Genomic DNA, 15,293 nt, shown 5'->3' with positions numbered 1-15,293 from the left:
GGACATCCTCAATGAGGGCGTCCATGATTAAACTCGGAAGGAGGGGGTGAGGAAGAGACAAAACGAGCAAGTCTATGAGCAACTCCGTTAGCTTGCCAGCGAACATGGGTAAAGGAAATTTCAATGATTGTAAAGAGCAAAATATTGATATCCTCAATTATCTGACCGAGAGAGGAATGACTAGTTGAGGAGTCCTTAAGCACTTCCACAATTTGAAGTGAATCAGATTCAAAAATGATATGATGAAGTCTATGAGCAACTCCGTTAGCTTGTCGGCGAACATGGGTAAAGGAAACTTCAGTGATTGTAAAGAGCAAAACATTGATATCCTCAATTATCTGACCGAGAGAGGAAGGACTGGTTGAGGAGTCCTTAAGCACTTCCACAATCTGAAGTGAATCAGATTCAAAAATGATATGATGAAAACCCCTTGATATCGCCCACATGACTTCTGAACAGAATGCCAAAGCCTTGGCTTGCTGGGGAGAGAGAGTATCCATAAAATGACCAGCCATGCCTGTCACAAAAGAACCAGAATCATCTCGAATAATCAACCCAAACCCACCAAGCTTTGAATCCACGTTCCAGGCTCCATCAATATTAAGTTTGATGAAGCCGGGAGGAGGGAGGGACCATTTGGGGCATATATTTGGTGAGGTATTAGGGACGTACTATGCCAACCTAGTATGGGTGAAGTCCTGCCACCAAGTTAAGCAGCGCCCAACAATCAGGTAAGGGTTCTCGCAAGTACCAGACCACAATTTTTTTCTACTAGCTCCCCAAAGACTCCATAAATCATAAGCACTATATCCAACTTGTTTGAGGGAGGAAACGTTACAATTGGATCCAGCCATTCCAAGAGGGTTGGAGGATGGAGAACACGAATCGGCATGCCAAGAGGGGAAGACAACCAGGCGCATTTAGCAAAGGGGCAAAATCACACAATATGGATGACCGATTCCTTGGGGCCATTACAAAGAATACAAGAGGAGTTCAAAGTTAAATGGTGATGAGCAAGGTTAGAGCGGGTTGGAACAAATTCCCTACAAAGGTGCCATCCACACACTTTTACCTTTGGAGGGACATTGGCATTCCAAATCTTCGCACAAGCTGTCGAAGAAGACGAAGATGCCCCACTGCTAAGAAGTTCTTATGCAGAATGCAATTGGGGTTGACTGAGTGAGATGCCAAATTCAAATTCCAAAGGCAAAGCCAAAACCCTACTAGCATGCCTTTGCTTTCCTCTGCCTACTTGTCCGGGCAACGACAGCATGCAACAATTAACAATCCTCCAACTTCTATGCGGCTTTCTAGGCGCTTGAGTGAGATCTCCAAAATCGAAAAACCTACTTCCATTGTAATCGTATCCCAAGTTAACACATAATATTGTGTAATTTATTTAAATAACATTAACATCTAGTAAGTTTCTCTTCTCTAATAAAAGCGGAGAGAGGCATATTAACGAGTGTGTGGGAAATGAAACCTACCACCAAAAAAAGAATATCCAAACTCATCTCTGTGACAATATCTCAATCAATTACATACAACTCTTCGTTATTAACTTAAAACATCCCAGTAAATAAGTTTCTCTCCACAAGCACACACCACACAATGCGGTGGCAGTACAAGAAGAGGGAGGCCTGGAGGCATATTGGCTTCTTGCTGGGGTAAAATTTAACTTTATTCAAGTCTTTCCTCTTTTATACTAATCATGCCTTAATCTTTATTGTAATCAGAGTTTCATGGGATTCCAGAAGTGTACAGCTCGGCAGAAACGTGCTGTGGCTGTGCAACCTGCTCCAAGGGGACCAGAAAAGCCCTCCGTCCTTTTTTACAATAAATATTCCACTTCAACTCTCTATTTCAGAAGACTAGTATCAACACATATGTTTTCACTTTTTATACATTCATCTTAATTTTTAACCATTGGATCAAATAAACTGAAGAAAATTAATATCCAAAATTTACAAAAGTGCATGTCAGATAAAAATGAGTATGTGAATAACATTTTCCTTTCAGAACATGTGATTTTCCTTTCCACGTACTTAATGTTACTGTTCTTACTAAATGCCTGTTGAAGCTCATTTATATAATCTTACATGATTAGTTTAATAATACCATCACACATTAGCATTGTTTGATTAGCTTAATGGTATACATTAAGATTAAGATGAATGCTTAGCCGCACATTTAATATTTCATTCACACCGAAAATACCGTATACCAAAAAACTGAAGAATTTACGCTGATTTGATATACCGTCGTAGTAACGGTTAAGATTACAGAAGCAGGGCCAGTTTGGTCATAACATACACCTATCAAATGGCACCACCAAGAGAGGGAAAAACCACGTGATGCCGTTACTGCAGTTACCAGCGGAATGTGATGCAGTTCACGAGAATCAACGAACAACAAAACCCAGAACACCAACAATTAAAGAACCCAAAATTTTCTTTTAATTTACAGATTTGGTGTCATATTTTCCACCGTTTCTTTCACCTTCCAATCCTTTTGCATTTCTACTTGTATCTGTCTCTCTCAGTGAAAAATCGGCCCCATTGATGTCGATGTCAGTTTCCACCTCCACAGAAAACCAGAAGTAAATGCCTCGACGCTGTCCTGTACGGCCTTTTTCCAACCAACCACCCATTATATCCCACACACACATTCGTTCACTGACCAAGAACATCACTGTGGGAGCTACTCTCTAATGGTGTTTTTGGTTCTTTCAACTCTCAAGGTTTGTCTCCTCTTCCTCCTACCTTATCTGCATTTTATTTCTCTCCTTTTTTTCTTCTGGGTTGTGCTTTTTTTCTCTGTTTTTTCCAGAAAGTTTCTTAAAGGTGCTTCCTTTGAATGATTAACCCTTGGTTTTCACATGGGTTTTTAACTTTTTAACCAGCTTGTTCAAGCGTCCAACATTATCCAGGAAAAAAGGAAACTTGCTCAGTAAAACTTTCATGGAGGAATCACAGGATTTTGGGCACTGAGGAACTTTCATGAAACTGTGAGAGTATCAGAAAGCTTAGAAGTTTTAGTTGAGCTGTAAGAATTTTTACTGCAATGAGATATTTTTGCTTCTTGGTTACAGTAATTGTGGCATGGGTTTTGTTCCTTCCAAGAACCCATGAATTGCAAACTTCTCAAAGGCAAGTGTTGTTTCAGCTGAGAAAGCATTTAGAGTACCCTCCCTCATTAGAAATTTGGGCAAATTACAGTGGAGACCTCTGCAACCTGTCTTCCACTGTTCATGTGAGCATTTCATGCCAGGGCAATTCAGTCACTGAGCTCAAAATTATGGGAGATTATAAGCTTGTTAATGTGAATGATTTCAATGGATTTGCAATTCCCAACAAGACATTGTCTGAGAATTTTAAGATTGATTCTTTTTTCACCAGTTTGTCAAGGTTTCCTAGCTTGAAAGTTCTTAGCTTAGCGTTTCTGGGGATTTGGGGACCGCTTTCTGATAAGATTCATCGGTTATCTTCGCTTGAAGTCTTAGACTTGAGCTCGAATTTCATGTTTGGTTCTGTTCCGGCGAAAATATCTAGAATGGTGAAACTTCAAACTCTAACTCTGGAGGGCAATTATTTCAACGAAACTGTGCCTGATTGGTTGGACTCGTTGTCGAATCTCACAGTTTTGAGCTTAAAGAACAATCGGTTGAAGGGCGAGTTTCCTTCTGCGATATGCAGAATCAAGACACTCACTGTCATTGCTTTGTCTCACAATGAGCTTTCTGGAAAGTTACCTGATATGGCTACTTTAAGAGGCCTGCATGTCTTGGACTTGAGAGAAAATCATTTACATTCCGAGCTACCAAGGATGCCGAAAGGGTTGGTTACAGCTCTTCTTAGCAAGAACTCATTCTCTGGAGAGATTCCTGCACAATTTGGTGTTTTGGGTCAGCTTCAGCACCTTGATCTCTCATTCAATTATCTTAGCGGAGCACCGCCCTCTGCTCTGTTCTCTTTGCCAAACATCAGTTATCTGAATTTAGCATCCAATATGCTGAGTGGAGCATTTCCGGACAAGCTGAAGTGTGGTGGAAAACTTGGGTTTATTGATATTTCTAATAACAAGTTAATAGGTGATCTTCCGTCTTGCCTAGGAAGTACTTCAGATGAAAGAGTTGTTCAAGTGAACGGAAATTGCCTGTCAGTTGATTCTCAACACCAGCATCAGGTTTCATATTGCAGAGAGGTTCTTGCAAGGAACAAACACTCTAGAGGAAGAGAAACTGTCGTGCTAGTTGCTGTTGTCACCGGAGCTGTTCTTGTTTTACTACTTTTGGCATTTGGGGTTCTTTCCTTTTGTAGAAGATACAGTTCTAGAAGGACAGTTGGGCACTACATATTTGCAGAGGCCACGCCAGATCATTCACCAAATGGTTATTGCTCAGAACTCGTCACAAATGCAAGTAAGTTGTAATTAATCAGGTTATTTTGTTATTATTGTTGCCCCAAACCCAAGGCATGATATTTCATAATGCGTAATATCAACTTTATGCTCTGAAATCTGTGAATACAGACATGTTTGAGTAGCTACGAAAGCTTAACAAGGTAACATTTGTATTATACCCTTTGTAGGATTCGTATCTCAAGCAGCGCGGTTAGACACACACGGTGCCCCAGAGAGTCGTATATTTTCACTTGAACAGTTGAAGGAAGCAACGGACAACTTTGATTCATCTATGTTTTTGGGTGAAGGCTCTATGGGAAAGGTAAACTTCTGATTTAAAAATGCTAGCTAGGAGTTTAATGTGCTCGGAATTATTTAGTGATCACTCAAGCTCTCCTGATTCTTGATTTTGACCTGCTATTTTCGTTCTTTTGCTTTCAGCTTTACAAAGGAAAGTTGGAAAATGGGACCTATGTTGCAATCCGCTCGCTCACTATGTTGAAGAAATATTCAATTCAAAACCTTAAAGTTCGACTGGATTTGCTCTCCAAGCTTCATCATCCTCACTTGGCTGGCCTCTTGGGTTATTGCATTGTCAGTGGTGGACACGATGATTCCAGTGGCAACAGAATCTTCCTTATAAATGAATTTGTCTCTGGTGGGAACTACCGAACCCATCTGTCAGGTAAGTATTTGCATATGTGTGTGACAGCGTATTTTTAAAGTTTACCGTAGGTTTTCATATGGAATTCTCTCAAATTCTAACCGAGCTGTGCGCATACGTGTAGAAAACTATCCGGACAAGGTTCTCAAGTGGTCTGATAGATTGGCAATTCTAATAGGAGTTGCGAAGGCTGTGCACTTTCTTCACACCGGGGCTATTCCTGGTTGCTTCAACAACCGACTGAAAACAAACAATGTGTTGCTTGATGAGCATCGGATTGCAAAGTTGAGTGACTATGGAATGTCCATCACCACAGATGAAAGTGAAAAACTAGAGGCATGTTTCTTCACTCATTTTACTTTTCGACTTTGCAATCTTAAGTACGGTTAAAAGTGGTTATTCTGATGCCGTTCTGTTTGTTCTGCAGGCAAAGGAAGAAGGCCCGAAAACAAAACCTTGGTAAGAATGTAACCTATTGTCGATAAAATAGCTCTCCAGCAGATTACTGCTGTTTTAACAATTCAAAAGTTTGAGTATAAATAGTTTTGTTGTTCTTTTTTGTAGGAACAAAACAGACATGGAGGGTGATGTTTACAACTTCGGATTTATACTGCTCGAATCACTAGTTGGCCCTGTCGTAAGCGGAAAAGGGGATACATTTCTGCTAAACGAAATGGTACGCCAAAGTAGAGTTTCGGTTTTGTGGAATAACATTTCGAAGTGTTTCATGCGGAACTGCATTTTTTATGTGCGTTGTGATGAACCACAAATGCAGGAATCGTTTGGCAGCCAAGATGGTCGAAGAAGAATTGTGGATCCAATTGTGTTGACGACTTGCTCGCAAGAATCTCTGTCGATTGTGGTATCCTTAACAAAAAAATGCATATGTTCGGAAGTTTCAGCTCCTCGGCCCTCTTTCGAGGATGTTCTTTGGAACTTGCAGTATGCAGCTCAAGTACAAGCCACTGCCGATACTGATCAGAAATCCGATTCTACGTCCTAACACTCCTCCTGGTCAGTTGTAAGCTTACAGCCTATGTGACAGCTTGACAGCTGAGAAGTGAGATCACATTAACATGTAGCGGTGTGACCAAATTAATCAGGGTGGGGAATAAAAGAAAAAAAAAACAACGGTGGCTCTCACGTTACAAGGACAGAGAGGAACAATTTCTCCAGACTGCTCACGTGCCTTCCTCTCTTTCTTCCTTCAAAAGTAATCTGCAGAATTGTGTGAAGAGGTAACGTGGGATTCTTAAATAATAAGAGAAATAAAAGAAGATAAAAATTCGAATTTAATTTTCATGCATACTTTTGTCTATGTTTGTCTAGTGAATGCTGCGGATTCTAAAGGCATTATTTATTTTTGTTAGTCGATTCTCTTTTGATTTTATATAATTCAAAAGTTAAAAAAAAAAAACGAGAGTTACATATGACGCAAATCATAATCGGACCCGAAAACAAATCTTTATAAAGTATGAGAATCTAACCAAAGGTTGGTTGTGTTCCGCAACCTCAATTATAAATTTTGAATGCATTTTGTTAACAACCTAAGACCAAACCCCAATATCTTAACCTTGAAGTGGACAATGCTGTTTGGTGAAAGTGGACAGTTTAACCTACTACTAACTTACCTCCTCCTCCACTAGAAGCTTATATATGCCTTGTAGCAGAGCATGCTTAGATTTTAAGCTCATAGATACTTGATTCCACGGTCAGGGAGGCAGTTTGGTGACAGATTGACAGGTGAAGGGTCCAATTCCAGTTCCAATTCTATGACACTAACGTTATGATATTAATTCTTTGTCTTCTAAGTTTCCTTTCAACTTGTAACGATGAAAGCGATGGTACGCATCCAAATCAATCTCAAAATGCAAGCTATTAATGCGATAGTGCTATCCACACATTCTTGTTAATTTTTTACTATTAATTTTCTTTCATGATTTCATCTATTTGATTCGGCTGCTAAAATAAAATACATATGTTTACAGCAAAAAAAAAAAAAAAAAAAAGACATTGCCAAATAAGCGGTAAGCTTTCGAATTTGCATTTGACATTTTTTTTAACAACGCCCTCTAACGGAAGAAGATCCTCTCCGAATACACTTTGTGAGGATTTTAGGCATCTCCATATTCTAACCGTTCATCGTACATCGTGCGGTCAATTTTCGTCATATGCTATTTGTTTTTAATTTTAAATAAAAAAAATAAAATGATTTCTGATCATACGATATAAGATAAATAACTAAAATGTGAGGATCTCTATCCGATTTAAATCCCCCCCCCTAACATCAGCATTGTGTTTGACCCAAAAAAATAAAAAATAATAATCAACAGCATTGTGTCGGCGGTATTATCCAACCATGCAACAAAAGCGAGCGCATCACCACGCCGAAAAGCCCTCGCGTGCATTTCACACTCGAATTCAACTGAGTCAGTCCGCCGAGTCCAACCATCATTCATTGCGACGGTTACACACGCGCTCCGAGTTTCAACGACGAGTTGTAAACTGCAATTTATTAGTTGAGAGGAGCATTTCAGCCGCGGCGTCGTAATCACACCAACGTCAAAACGACAACGACCACCAAACACCGAACCAAATTCCCGCCGGGACGACGTCGTTTAAGCACCCCTTTCGGACTGATAAATTTCCTCGCGCTTATACAACTAGTGATTATATTTTATTTTTCTGGAAATTCCCGAGCGGCTACTGTCAACTTCACTTTTTTCAACACTCTCTCTCACTATTTTAAATTTCTAATTAATTACACACCGCCTCTCGCTCACCGTCCGATAAACGAATTCGCTCCTCTCGTCTCGCTCCCTCGCATTTCTCCGATTTTTGGCCATTTTACAGGTAAATTATGTATATTTTTCTTATTTATTCAGCTATTTTTTTCACTAATCTTTTCTTTTTCTTCTTGTAATCTGCAGTTTTTGTTGCTTTTTGTTTAATTTGATTGCATGCATTGTGATAAATCTGTTTGCTTTGAGCTAACTTGAGTTTGAAATATGTGGATCGGATGCTTTTGGAGCAACTTTTAGGAAATATTTTAGTAGTTGATAACTCAGCATTGCTATTTTTGTGAATTATACTTGAAGAAATATTATTGCTTTCCTGTGTTGATGAGCTCAGATTGTGATTTTTGAGCTTTTTTTAAGCTAGTTTCAGTCCCTTTTTTCTTTGAAATTTACTAATTTTTATCTTTTGAGTGTCGGTGGCGGCGTTTGATGGGTGGGACTGCCAAGCCACCGACTGGTCCGTTGTTAAAGAAAATAAGGAAAACTAACGAAAACTTTTTAAAAATTTTAGTTTTAATTAAAAAAGATAAATAAAGATATAAGTGAATAGTACAAACAAAGATAAAAATATGATTTTTCGTTAAAATTAAACAGAGTGTTTTGTTAAAACTCTCAAGAAAATATCAAGCATTTCCTTTTCTTGTGATGAATGCGAAATTTTCGAATCCTGAATACCTTGTACTGCTGATTGACATGATTTTCTGGTTTTGTTTGTGTCTCAAGTGTTTTGGAGTGTAAAGCTTTGTGGATGTGAATGCTTGAACGCATTGGAGAAGTCTGCTGTGTGTTTCTGCAACCATGGGTCTAGGAGTGAAGGCCAAGAACCACCGCGGCAGCACGGTTCGAATCGATTATCTCATCCATATTCAGGACATTAAACCTTGGCCGCCATCACAGTCGCTCAGATCACTCCGTTCTGTGTTGATTCAGTGGGAAAATGGCGACCGCAATTCGGGGGCCACCAGCCCTGTTGTCCCCTCAATTGGGTCCATTGTTGGTGAGGGAAAAATTGAATTCAATCAGTCTTTCAGGTTACCGGTGACTCTGCTAAGAGATATGTCGGTTAAAGGTGGTGGTGGTGATACATTTCAAAAGAATTTGTTAGAGTTGCATTTGTATGAGCCTCGGAGGGACAACCCTAAAGGCCAGTTGTTGGCCACTGCCATTGTAGATTTAGCTGATCATGGTATCGTCAAAGAGACCGTAAGTGTTTCCGCTCCAATGAACAGTATGAGAAGCTTTAGGAACACTGATCAACCAGTTTTGTATATCAAGATTCAGCCTGTTGTGAAGGGCCGCACTAGCTCCTCATCTAGGGGTAGCTTGTCGAGAGGGGTATCACTGGACAATGCTGGTAGTGAATCTGTTTCGGCCTTGATGAATGAGGAATATGCTGAGGAAGCGGAAGTTGCCTCTTTCACTGATGATGATGTTTCCTCGCACTCATCTCAAACAATTTCTTCCGCTTTAGAAACAAATCACACTATGCCTCCTCGAAAACAAGAGGTAATGAGTCCAACTTAGTTTTCATTTTTACTGTTTTGGATGGAAACTTGTCACTTTGACTGCTAAAATGATTATATAGTAATACGTCATATAACATTTTGGCATTTGGATTGCAGACGGGACAAGAGACGGGGCCTCATAGCACTGAAGGTGATAATGAGAAACGGACCTTACCCTCAAAACTAGAGCTTGAAAAATCAAATTTAATGGCTCAGAATGCACTACATGAATATGTGAAGGGAAGTTCATCATGCTCATCATCAATCGACCTATCTTCTGACCCTGGAAGCCCAGTAATTAATAATGCTTCAGTAGCCAACTCTCCCAACTCAAATTCAAGGATCCTAAAAGCTGTTAGTGCGGAGACTGTGCCTTCTCCATCAGCATCTTTTAATGGAAAGGCCGAAGATTCCAACTCCAGCATGAGAAGCAATGGCCATAAACACTTAGCTCATGAGGTTAATGATAAGGCTGTTCTTGGCAGGGGTTGCCTGGAGGCTGCAGTTAGCGATGACAGCTATGACAGTTCTACCGAGGACAATGAAGGAAAACAACAAGAAGAAAACAGACATGAAAGACAAAGTTTTGATGAGGAAAAGCATTCTAGGGAAGGTGAATCATCCATTGCGCATGAGGCTAATGGAAAGCAAGTTCCTATCGGAATGAAGGAAAATACGAAGCATGTTAAATCTGTTAGGTCACCGATTGACTTGGCTAAGAATGCATTAACTGGTGTTCAGGGTGATGCACAGAACAGTGCAGGTATTGTAAGAAAAGATGCTAGAGTGTATCCTAGGGATACAAGGAGTGTGATCTTAGAAAGCAAAATCCATCAGATGGAACACAAAATTAAGTTGCTTGAGGGAGAATTGAGAGAAGCTGCGGCTGTTGAGGCTGCTCTTTATTCAGTAGTTGCTGAGCATGGAAGTTCCATGAGTAAGGTCCATGCTCCAGCCCGGCGCCTTTCTAGACTGTATCTTCATGCTTGCAAAGAAAGTCCACATTCTAGGAAGGCCAGTGCAGCTAAAAGTATTGTCTCAGGACTAGTTTTGGTTGCAAAAGCATGTGGGAATGATGTCCCAAGGTACATTGCTTATTTTCTGTGTTTTCTTTGTCTTATTTACAATCATGTTGCCTTTAAGATTGATCCTTTTTGAAACAAAAGTTTCTCGAGCTTTTTAGATTTCTACTGTTAAGTGTGAATTTTTAACAAATTGGTGGAACTCTTGTGGTGGATAATATTTATATTGTTTAATTGATGTGAAAATCAGGGTACTTGCTGCATGAGGATCCAAAGAAGAACTGCATATATGAATTGCATGAATGAAGTTTTCGTGTTCGTTTTATGGACTCATTCATTTTCCTTTTCTCCGATTACAGGCTAACATACTGGCTGTCAAATTCTATCGTGTTGAGAACAATAATAAGCCAGGTTACCGGTGACTCAGAATCACCTATGTCGGCAGGGCATTCTGTTGACAGGAATGGTGCTGGAAAAATAAAGAATAATGTATCTTCTCCAATTAAATGGAAGGCTCCATCTTCTGGGAAGAAAGAAGGATGGAGGCTCTTGAATGGAAGTTTTGGTGACTGCGAGAACCCACAAACATTTATGTCTACACTGGAGAAGATTGAATCGTGGATCTTTTCCCGGATAGTTGAATCTATCTGGTGGCAGGTCATTGAGTAACTCTTTTCCTCTGTTTTTCTGCATTGAATTTTCTTCAAATCTAACTATCTTATCGAATGAATTTCATGAGGTCTTGCATCTGAATCTTTCAATTTTATATTTTCAGACTTTGACTCCACATATGCAGTCTGTTGTTGCAAAGGCAATTAGTGAAGGTGCTGATTCTGGGTCGAGTAAAAACTATAAAAGGACATCTAGTTCAGTTGATCAAGAGCAAAGTAGCTTTTCATTGGAGCTTTGGAAGAAGGCTTTCAGGGATGCTTGTGAAAGACTCTGTCCAGTACGAGCTGAGGGACATGAGTGTGGCTGCTTGCCTTTGTTGGCTAGATTGGTATATATCACAGATATTTCCATCATTACGTATTGACATTAATAAGTATTTTTTCTTCGAAGTTATATGAATCTTGTGAATAGCAATGTCACGGGATGTTTCTGTTTCATATGTTATTGATTGATGAAAATTTCTCTTTTAAATTTGGCATTACAATTGCATCACATCTGTGTCACTGTCATGTGTCTAGGTAATGGAGCAATCTGTGGCTAGACTAGATGTGGCAATGTTCAATGCTATTCTTCGTGGATCGTCTGATGAGATCCCAACTGATCCTGTGTCCGATCCCATCAGTGATTTGAAGGTTCTTCCAATTCCAGCTGGGAAATCAAGTTTTGGGGCTGGTGCACAACTGAAGAGTGCGGTAAGCCATTCAAATCCCTTATGCACCATAGTTGCCTGGCTTATTCGTGAATCTCTTGTGCACTAAATCGTTGATTCAAATGAGTAACTCTTGCAAATCAGATAGTTATTTGCTTTGGACTGAAAGCCATATGGGACAAAACACTTCCGAGTCCCATCAAATTCGCATCCTGTACTTCATAATCCCTGAGTCTCATTATTCTTAGTGTACCCTTTTCAAAAAAAAATTATTGTTAGTGTAGCCCGTCAAATTGCATCTCTATTATTGTTATATGCAAGGAATTCTAACTTTTTTTTCTCCATTTATGGTCATGGTTATCAGATTGGGAACTGGTCAAGATGGCTAACTGACCTATTTGGTATAGACGATGATGGCTCACTTGAAGATGTGAATGACGATGATGACAATGACGAGAGACAAGATACATCATTCAAGTCATTCCATCTCCTTAATGCGTTGAGTGATCTCATGATGCTCCCGAAGGACTTGCTCTTAAGTAAATCCATCAGAAAAGAGGTTCAGTACAGTTCTCAGACCCTTCGATTAGACTCTCTGAGCATTGTCCAGTTCTTATTCACGGTGCCTGGTCTTCTTTTTTTTTTTTCTTTTTTTTTTTTTTTTTGAAGGTATGCCCTGCATTTTCTGCACCACTGATCAAGAGGATTCTCGACACTTTTGCCCCGGACGAATTTTGCACTGACCCAATTCCGGGCGTAGTGCTTCAAGCCTTGGAATCTGAGGTAATCAGCCATTTCAAAATGATTTCCTTAGAAGAGCTGCATGTTTTGTGGTGAAATTGAAATAGTTACAATCATAATAAGGCTGCAGTCTATGTTAAATCGAAACCAATTTCGGTCGCTTTTGTCATAAAATAGGACACTCTTGAGGCTGGGGAGGAGGCTGTCACAAACGTCCCGTGCACCGGAGCTGGTACAGTCTATTTGCCACCCTCAACAGCTTCCGTTGCGAGGATTATTGGAGAGGTTGGAAGCCAATCACAGCTAAGAAGAAGTGGGTCTTCAGTGCTCAGAAAATCATACACCAGTGATGATGAGCTTGATGAACTAAATTCACCCTTGGCCTCAATCTTCATCGATTCTTCCCAGTCTTCGCCAGTTGTAACAAAGCCCGGCTGGATATCGAAGAGAAATGGCAATCAAACTTCTGTCAGGTACGAACTCCTTCGGGAGGTTTGGATGAACAGCGAGTAGCTGTAATATATAGAAATACATGTCGAATAATAACACAACAAAACCAGTTGCGAGTAGAGAAATGCTTTCATTTATACGATGTCACGGTCTTCACAGGCGAGTTTTTCATCTCTCATTCACTACATTACAAACTCTCTTAGCTCTCATGCTGCACGCCACGCGACAAAAATAACACTTAGACGACCAAAATTTCAAAACTGAAGTCGGAACATTCAACACTCATGAACTCCAACCAAACTCCGTAATTCTCACATCTTATACATATACGTATACCCCCGGAATGCATACCAAGAAAAACAGACGCAGATGAAGCGTAATCACGCAGTGAGCTTCTGGGAAGAATTGACAGCATTTATATGCTGAAGATGTAAAGCAGCCAACAGCCCCTGCCAGGTTTCTCCGGGTGCGGTTTTGACCTGAAAATTGATGAGTTTGTGCTGTTTTCTGTAGTAATCTTCCAGCGACTTGGTCTGCGATAAGAGAAACGGATTACAACCCATTTTTCGATGATTACCTACGTCTGTCGAAATCACCAAACAGATATAAACAGAGGACAATGGCCATACCTGCTCCGCATCAGCAGGGGAAGATTTCAGAAGTTCTTCCTTGGTCTGCAGATTTAGATTTCGAATGAAGCTGCCCATGCTAAGATATTCTCTGCAAATATCACTTCGTCCGGAACAAGCTTCCCTTCATTCACTGCATTTGCAATCTAAAATTACCAAAAAAAGATAAAGCATTCAATTTTCTTCCCAAAAAAAGGGGAAAATTTAATATTTTTACTCCAGAAAAATCCTAATTCTTGCAAAAGAAACTCAATTGAAATTAAAAACCAAGAAATTAACCTGCTTGTAGAGAGAAGAGCGAGAGTTGAGCTCCTGGCGGACGAGGGATCCATAGAAATGTGCGGAACTTCCAGAAGCGTCGAGAGCCTCTCGGCGTACTAGTGCTTCTTCGCGCCCGTCTCCGATCAACACCCACTGCACACCTCTTCCCGGGACGCACCCTTCCTAGTCAAGCATCGGATTCCGACTCGTCTCCTCCGTTCCTCCTCTTCATCCTGACCGTCGTAGATTAGTGGTCCTCGCACTGCAGCTGAGCCGCCGCCGATCCGTAGGCTCGGCGCTCCAGATTCCCGAGACCACGGCGCGTCATCTGGGATGCAACTACTTGGAGGAGGCTGAGTACGGCCATGGTGGCTAACTCACTTTCTCTTGGGTTTTAGAGAGAGTGGGAGAGGAGAGAGGAAGTGTGGGGTTTTGTTTATGTCAAAATGACAAAATTAATGGATGCTGCCAGTAACTCTCTTTACTTTTTGAGTACAGTGTAGGCGCCGATCACGTGTATCAGGTGCAAAAGTTATCGTGCAACAATCTACATGTCAGAATCTAACGAGATGATTGCGCAGGCAAGGAGATCTGATTCTAACCGGATTCTCTTTGTGAGAATTTTAGAAATCTTTTAATCGTTTTCATTCATCGTACATTGTATAATCAGTTTTCATCAAGTACTGTTTGGGTTCAATTTTAAATAAAAAAATTTAAAAAGATTTCTGACTGCTACGATGAAGGACACGATTAAAGGATCCTTGGGATCTTCACAAAGAAGATCCGGTGATGATCCTATCTCGCTGGTAAGGCTCCTAGGAAATGCATACTAGATCGGGGGAAACACGTGTCAAAATTTGGAAAGAAGGACTATCCAGACAAAGATTTTTCAGTAAGATCGGACCACAGGTGGTACACAACATGTCATTATACTAATTGTGGTTAATGTGTGTTAAAAAGCTTATAACTTAAAAAATAAAAATTTCCACCACTTATATAAAAACAAATGGTGTACCACCCATATTACGGTCACAATGAAAATTTTCTCCTCCCCAGATGGTGGAGGGTTGTTGTGGGTGCCATAAGGATGATCGGCTTTGGTTAATGCTTCCCATTGGACCCAACAGATACTCTTCGGATCCTCTTTGTGAGAATCACGAGGATCCGTGAATCGTACATCATGCCGTCAATTTTTGTCAGGTAGTGTTTATGTTTAATTTGAAATAAAAAATTTAAATTTTTTTTACCCCACGATGTACGATTATTGGACACGATTCACGGATCCCCAGTGACATGCCCCTATCCCGATGTCCGAGGGACGTCAAGATGGCCACGTGCTGGCCGACACTCGAGGGTGACGCAAGTCATTTAATGAATGTATATGCCAAGAACATGTGAAACATACATATAAATTTCACGCGAACTACGCAATGTAATATTCCAACATAAACCTTATAAAATAATATAATAATATTCATCTGCCAATAGTGATAATGATAGT

At 40.3% G+C, this 15,293-nt stretch overlaps 2 protein-coding genes and 1 pseudogene across 2 annotated transcripts; 2 read left to right on the top strand and 1 right to left on the bottom strand.

Moving 5' to 3' along the window:
• The first annotated feature begins 2,830 nt into the window (after positions 1 to 2,830).
• Positions 2,831 to 6,396, top strand: LOC137741082 (probable inactive leucine-rich repeat receptor-like protein kinase At3g03770). Its single transcript, XM_068480886.1, has 6 exons — positions 2,831 to 4,420; positions 4,590 to 4,723; positions 4,843 to 5,086; positions 5,190 to 5,445; positions 5,630 to 5,741; positions 5,841 to 6,396. Exons 1-6 carry the CDS (start codon positions 3,064 to 3,066, stop codon positions 6,066 to 6,068), a joined length of 2,331 nt encoding a protein of 776 aa, XP_068336987.1. The 5' UTR covers positions 2,831 to 3,063; the 3' UTR covers positions 6,069 to 6,396.
• Positions 6,397 to 7,628: 1,232 nt separating this feature from the next.
• Positions 7,629 to 13,041, top strand: LOC137739797 (uncharacterized). Its single transcript, XM_068479509.1, has 9 exons — positions 7,629 to 7,918; positions 8,587 to 9,369; positions 9,486 to 10,453; positions 10,750 to 11,047; positions 11,166 to 11,390; positions 11,581 to 11,754; positions 12,076 to 12,270; positions 12,381 to 12,494; positions 12,630 to 13,041. Exons 2-9 carry the CDS (start codon positions 8,662 to 8,664, stop codon positions 12,963 to 12,965), a joined length of 3,018 nt encoding a protein of 1,005 aa, XP_068335610.1. The 5' UTR covers positions 7,629 to 7,918; positions 8,587 to 8,661; the 3' UTR covers positions 12,966 to 13,041.
• Positions 13,042 to 13,165: 124 nt separating this feature from the next.
• On the bottom strand, positions 13,166 to 14,215 carry LOC137739801 (probable adenylate kinase 7, mitochondrial; annotated as a pseudogene).
• Between the last annotated feature and the right edge of the window lie 1,078 nt (positions 14,216 to 15,293).

The sequence above is a fragment of the Pyrus communis genome, chromosome 7 (assembly GCF_963583255.1).
Source record: "Pyrus communis chromosome 7, drPyrComm1.1, whole genome shotgun sequence".
Taxonomy (NCBI): Eukaryota; Viridiplantae; Streptophyta; class Magnoliopsida; order Rosales; family Rosaceae; genus Pyrus; species Pyrus communis.
Note: the sequence above shows the minus strand (reverse complement) of the source record. Positions and strands in the feature narration are given on the sequence as shown.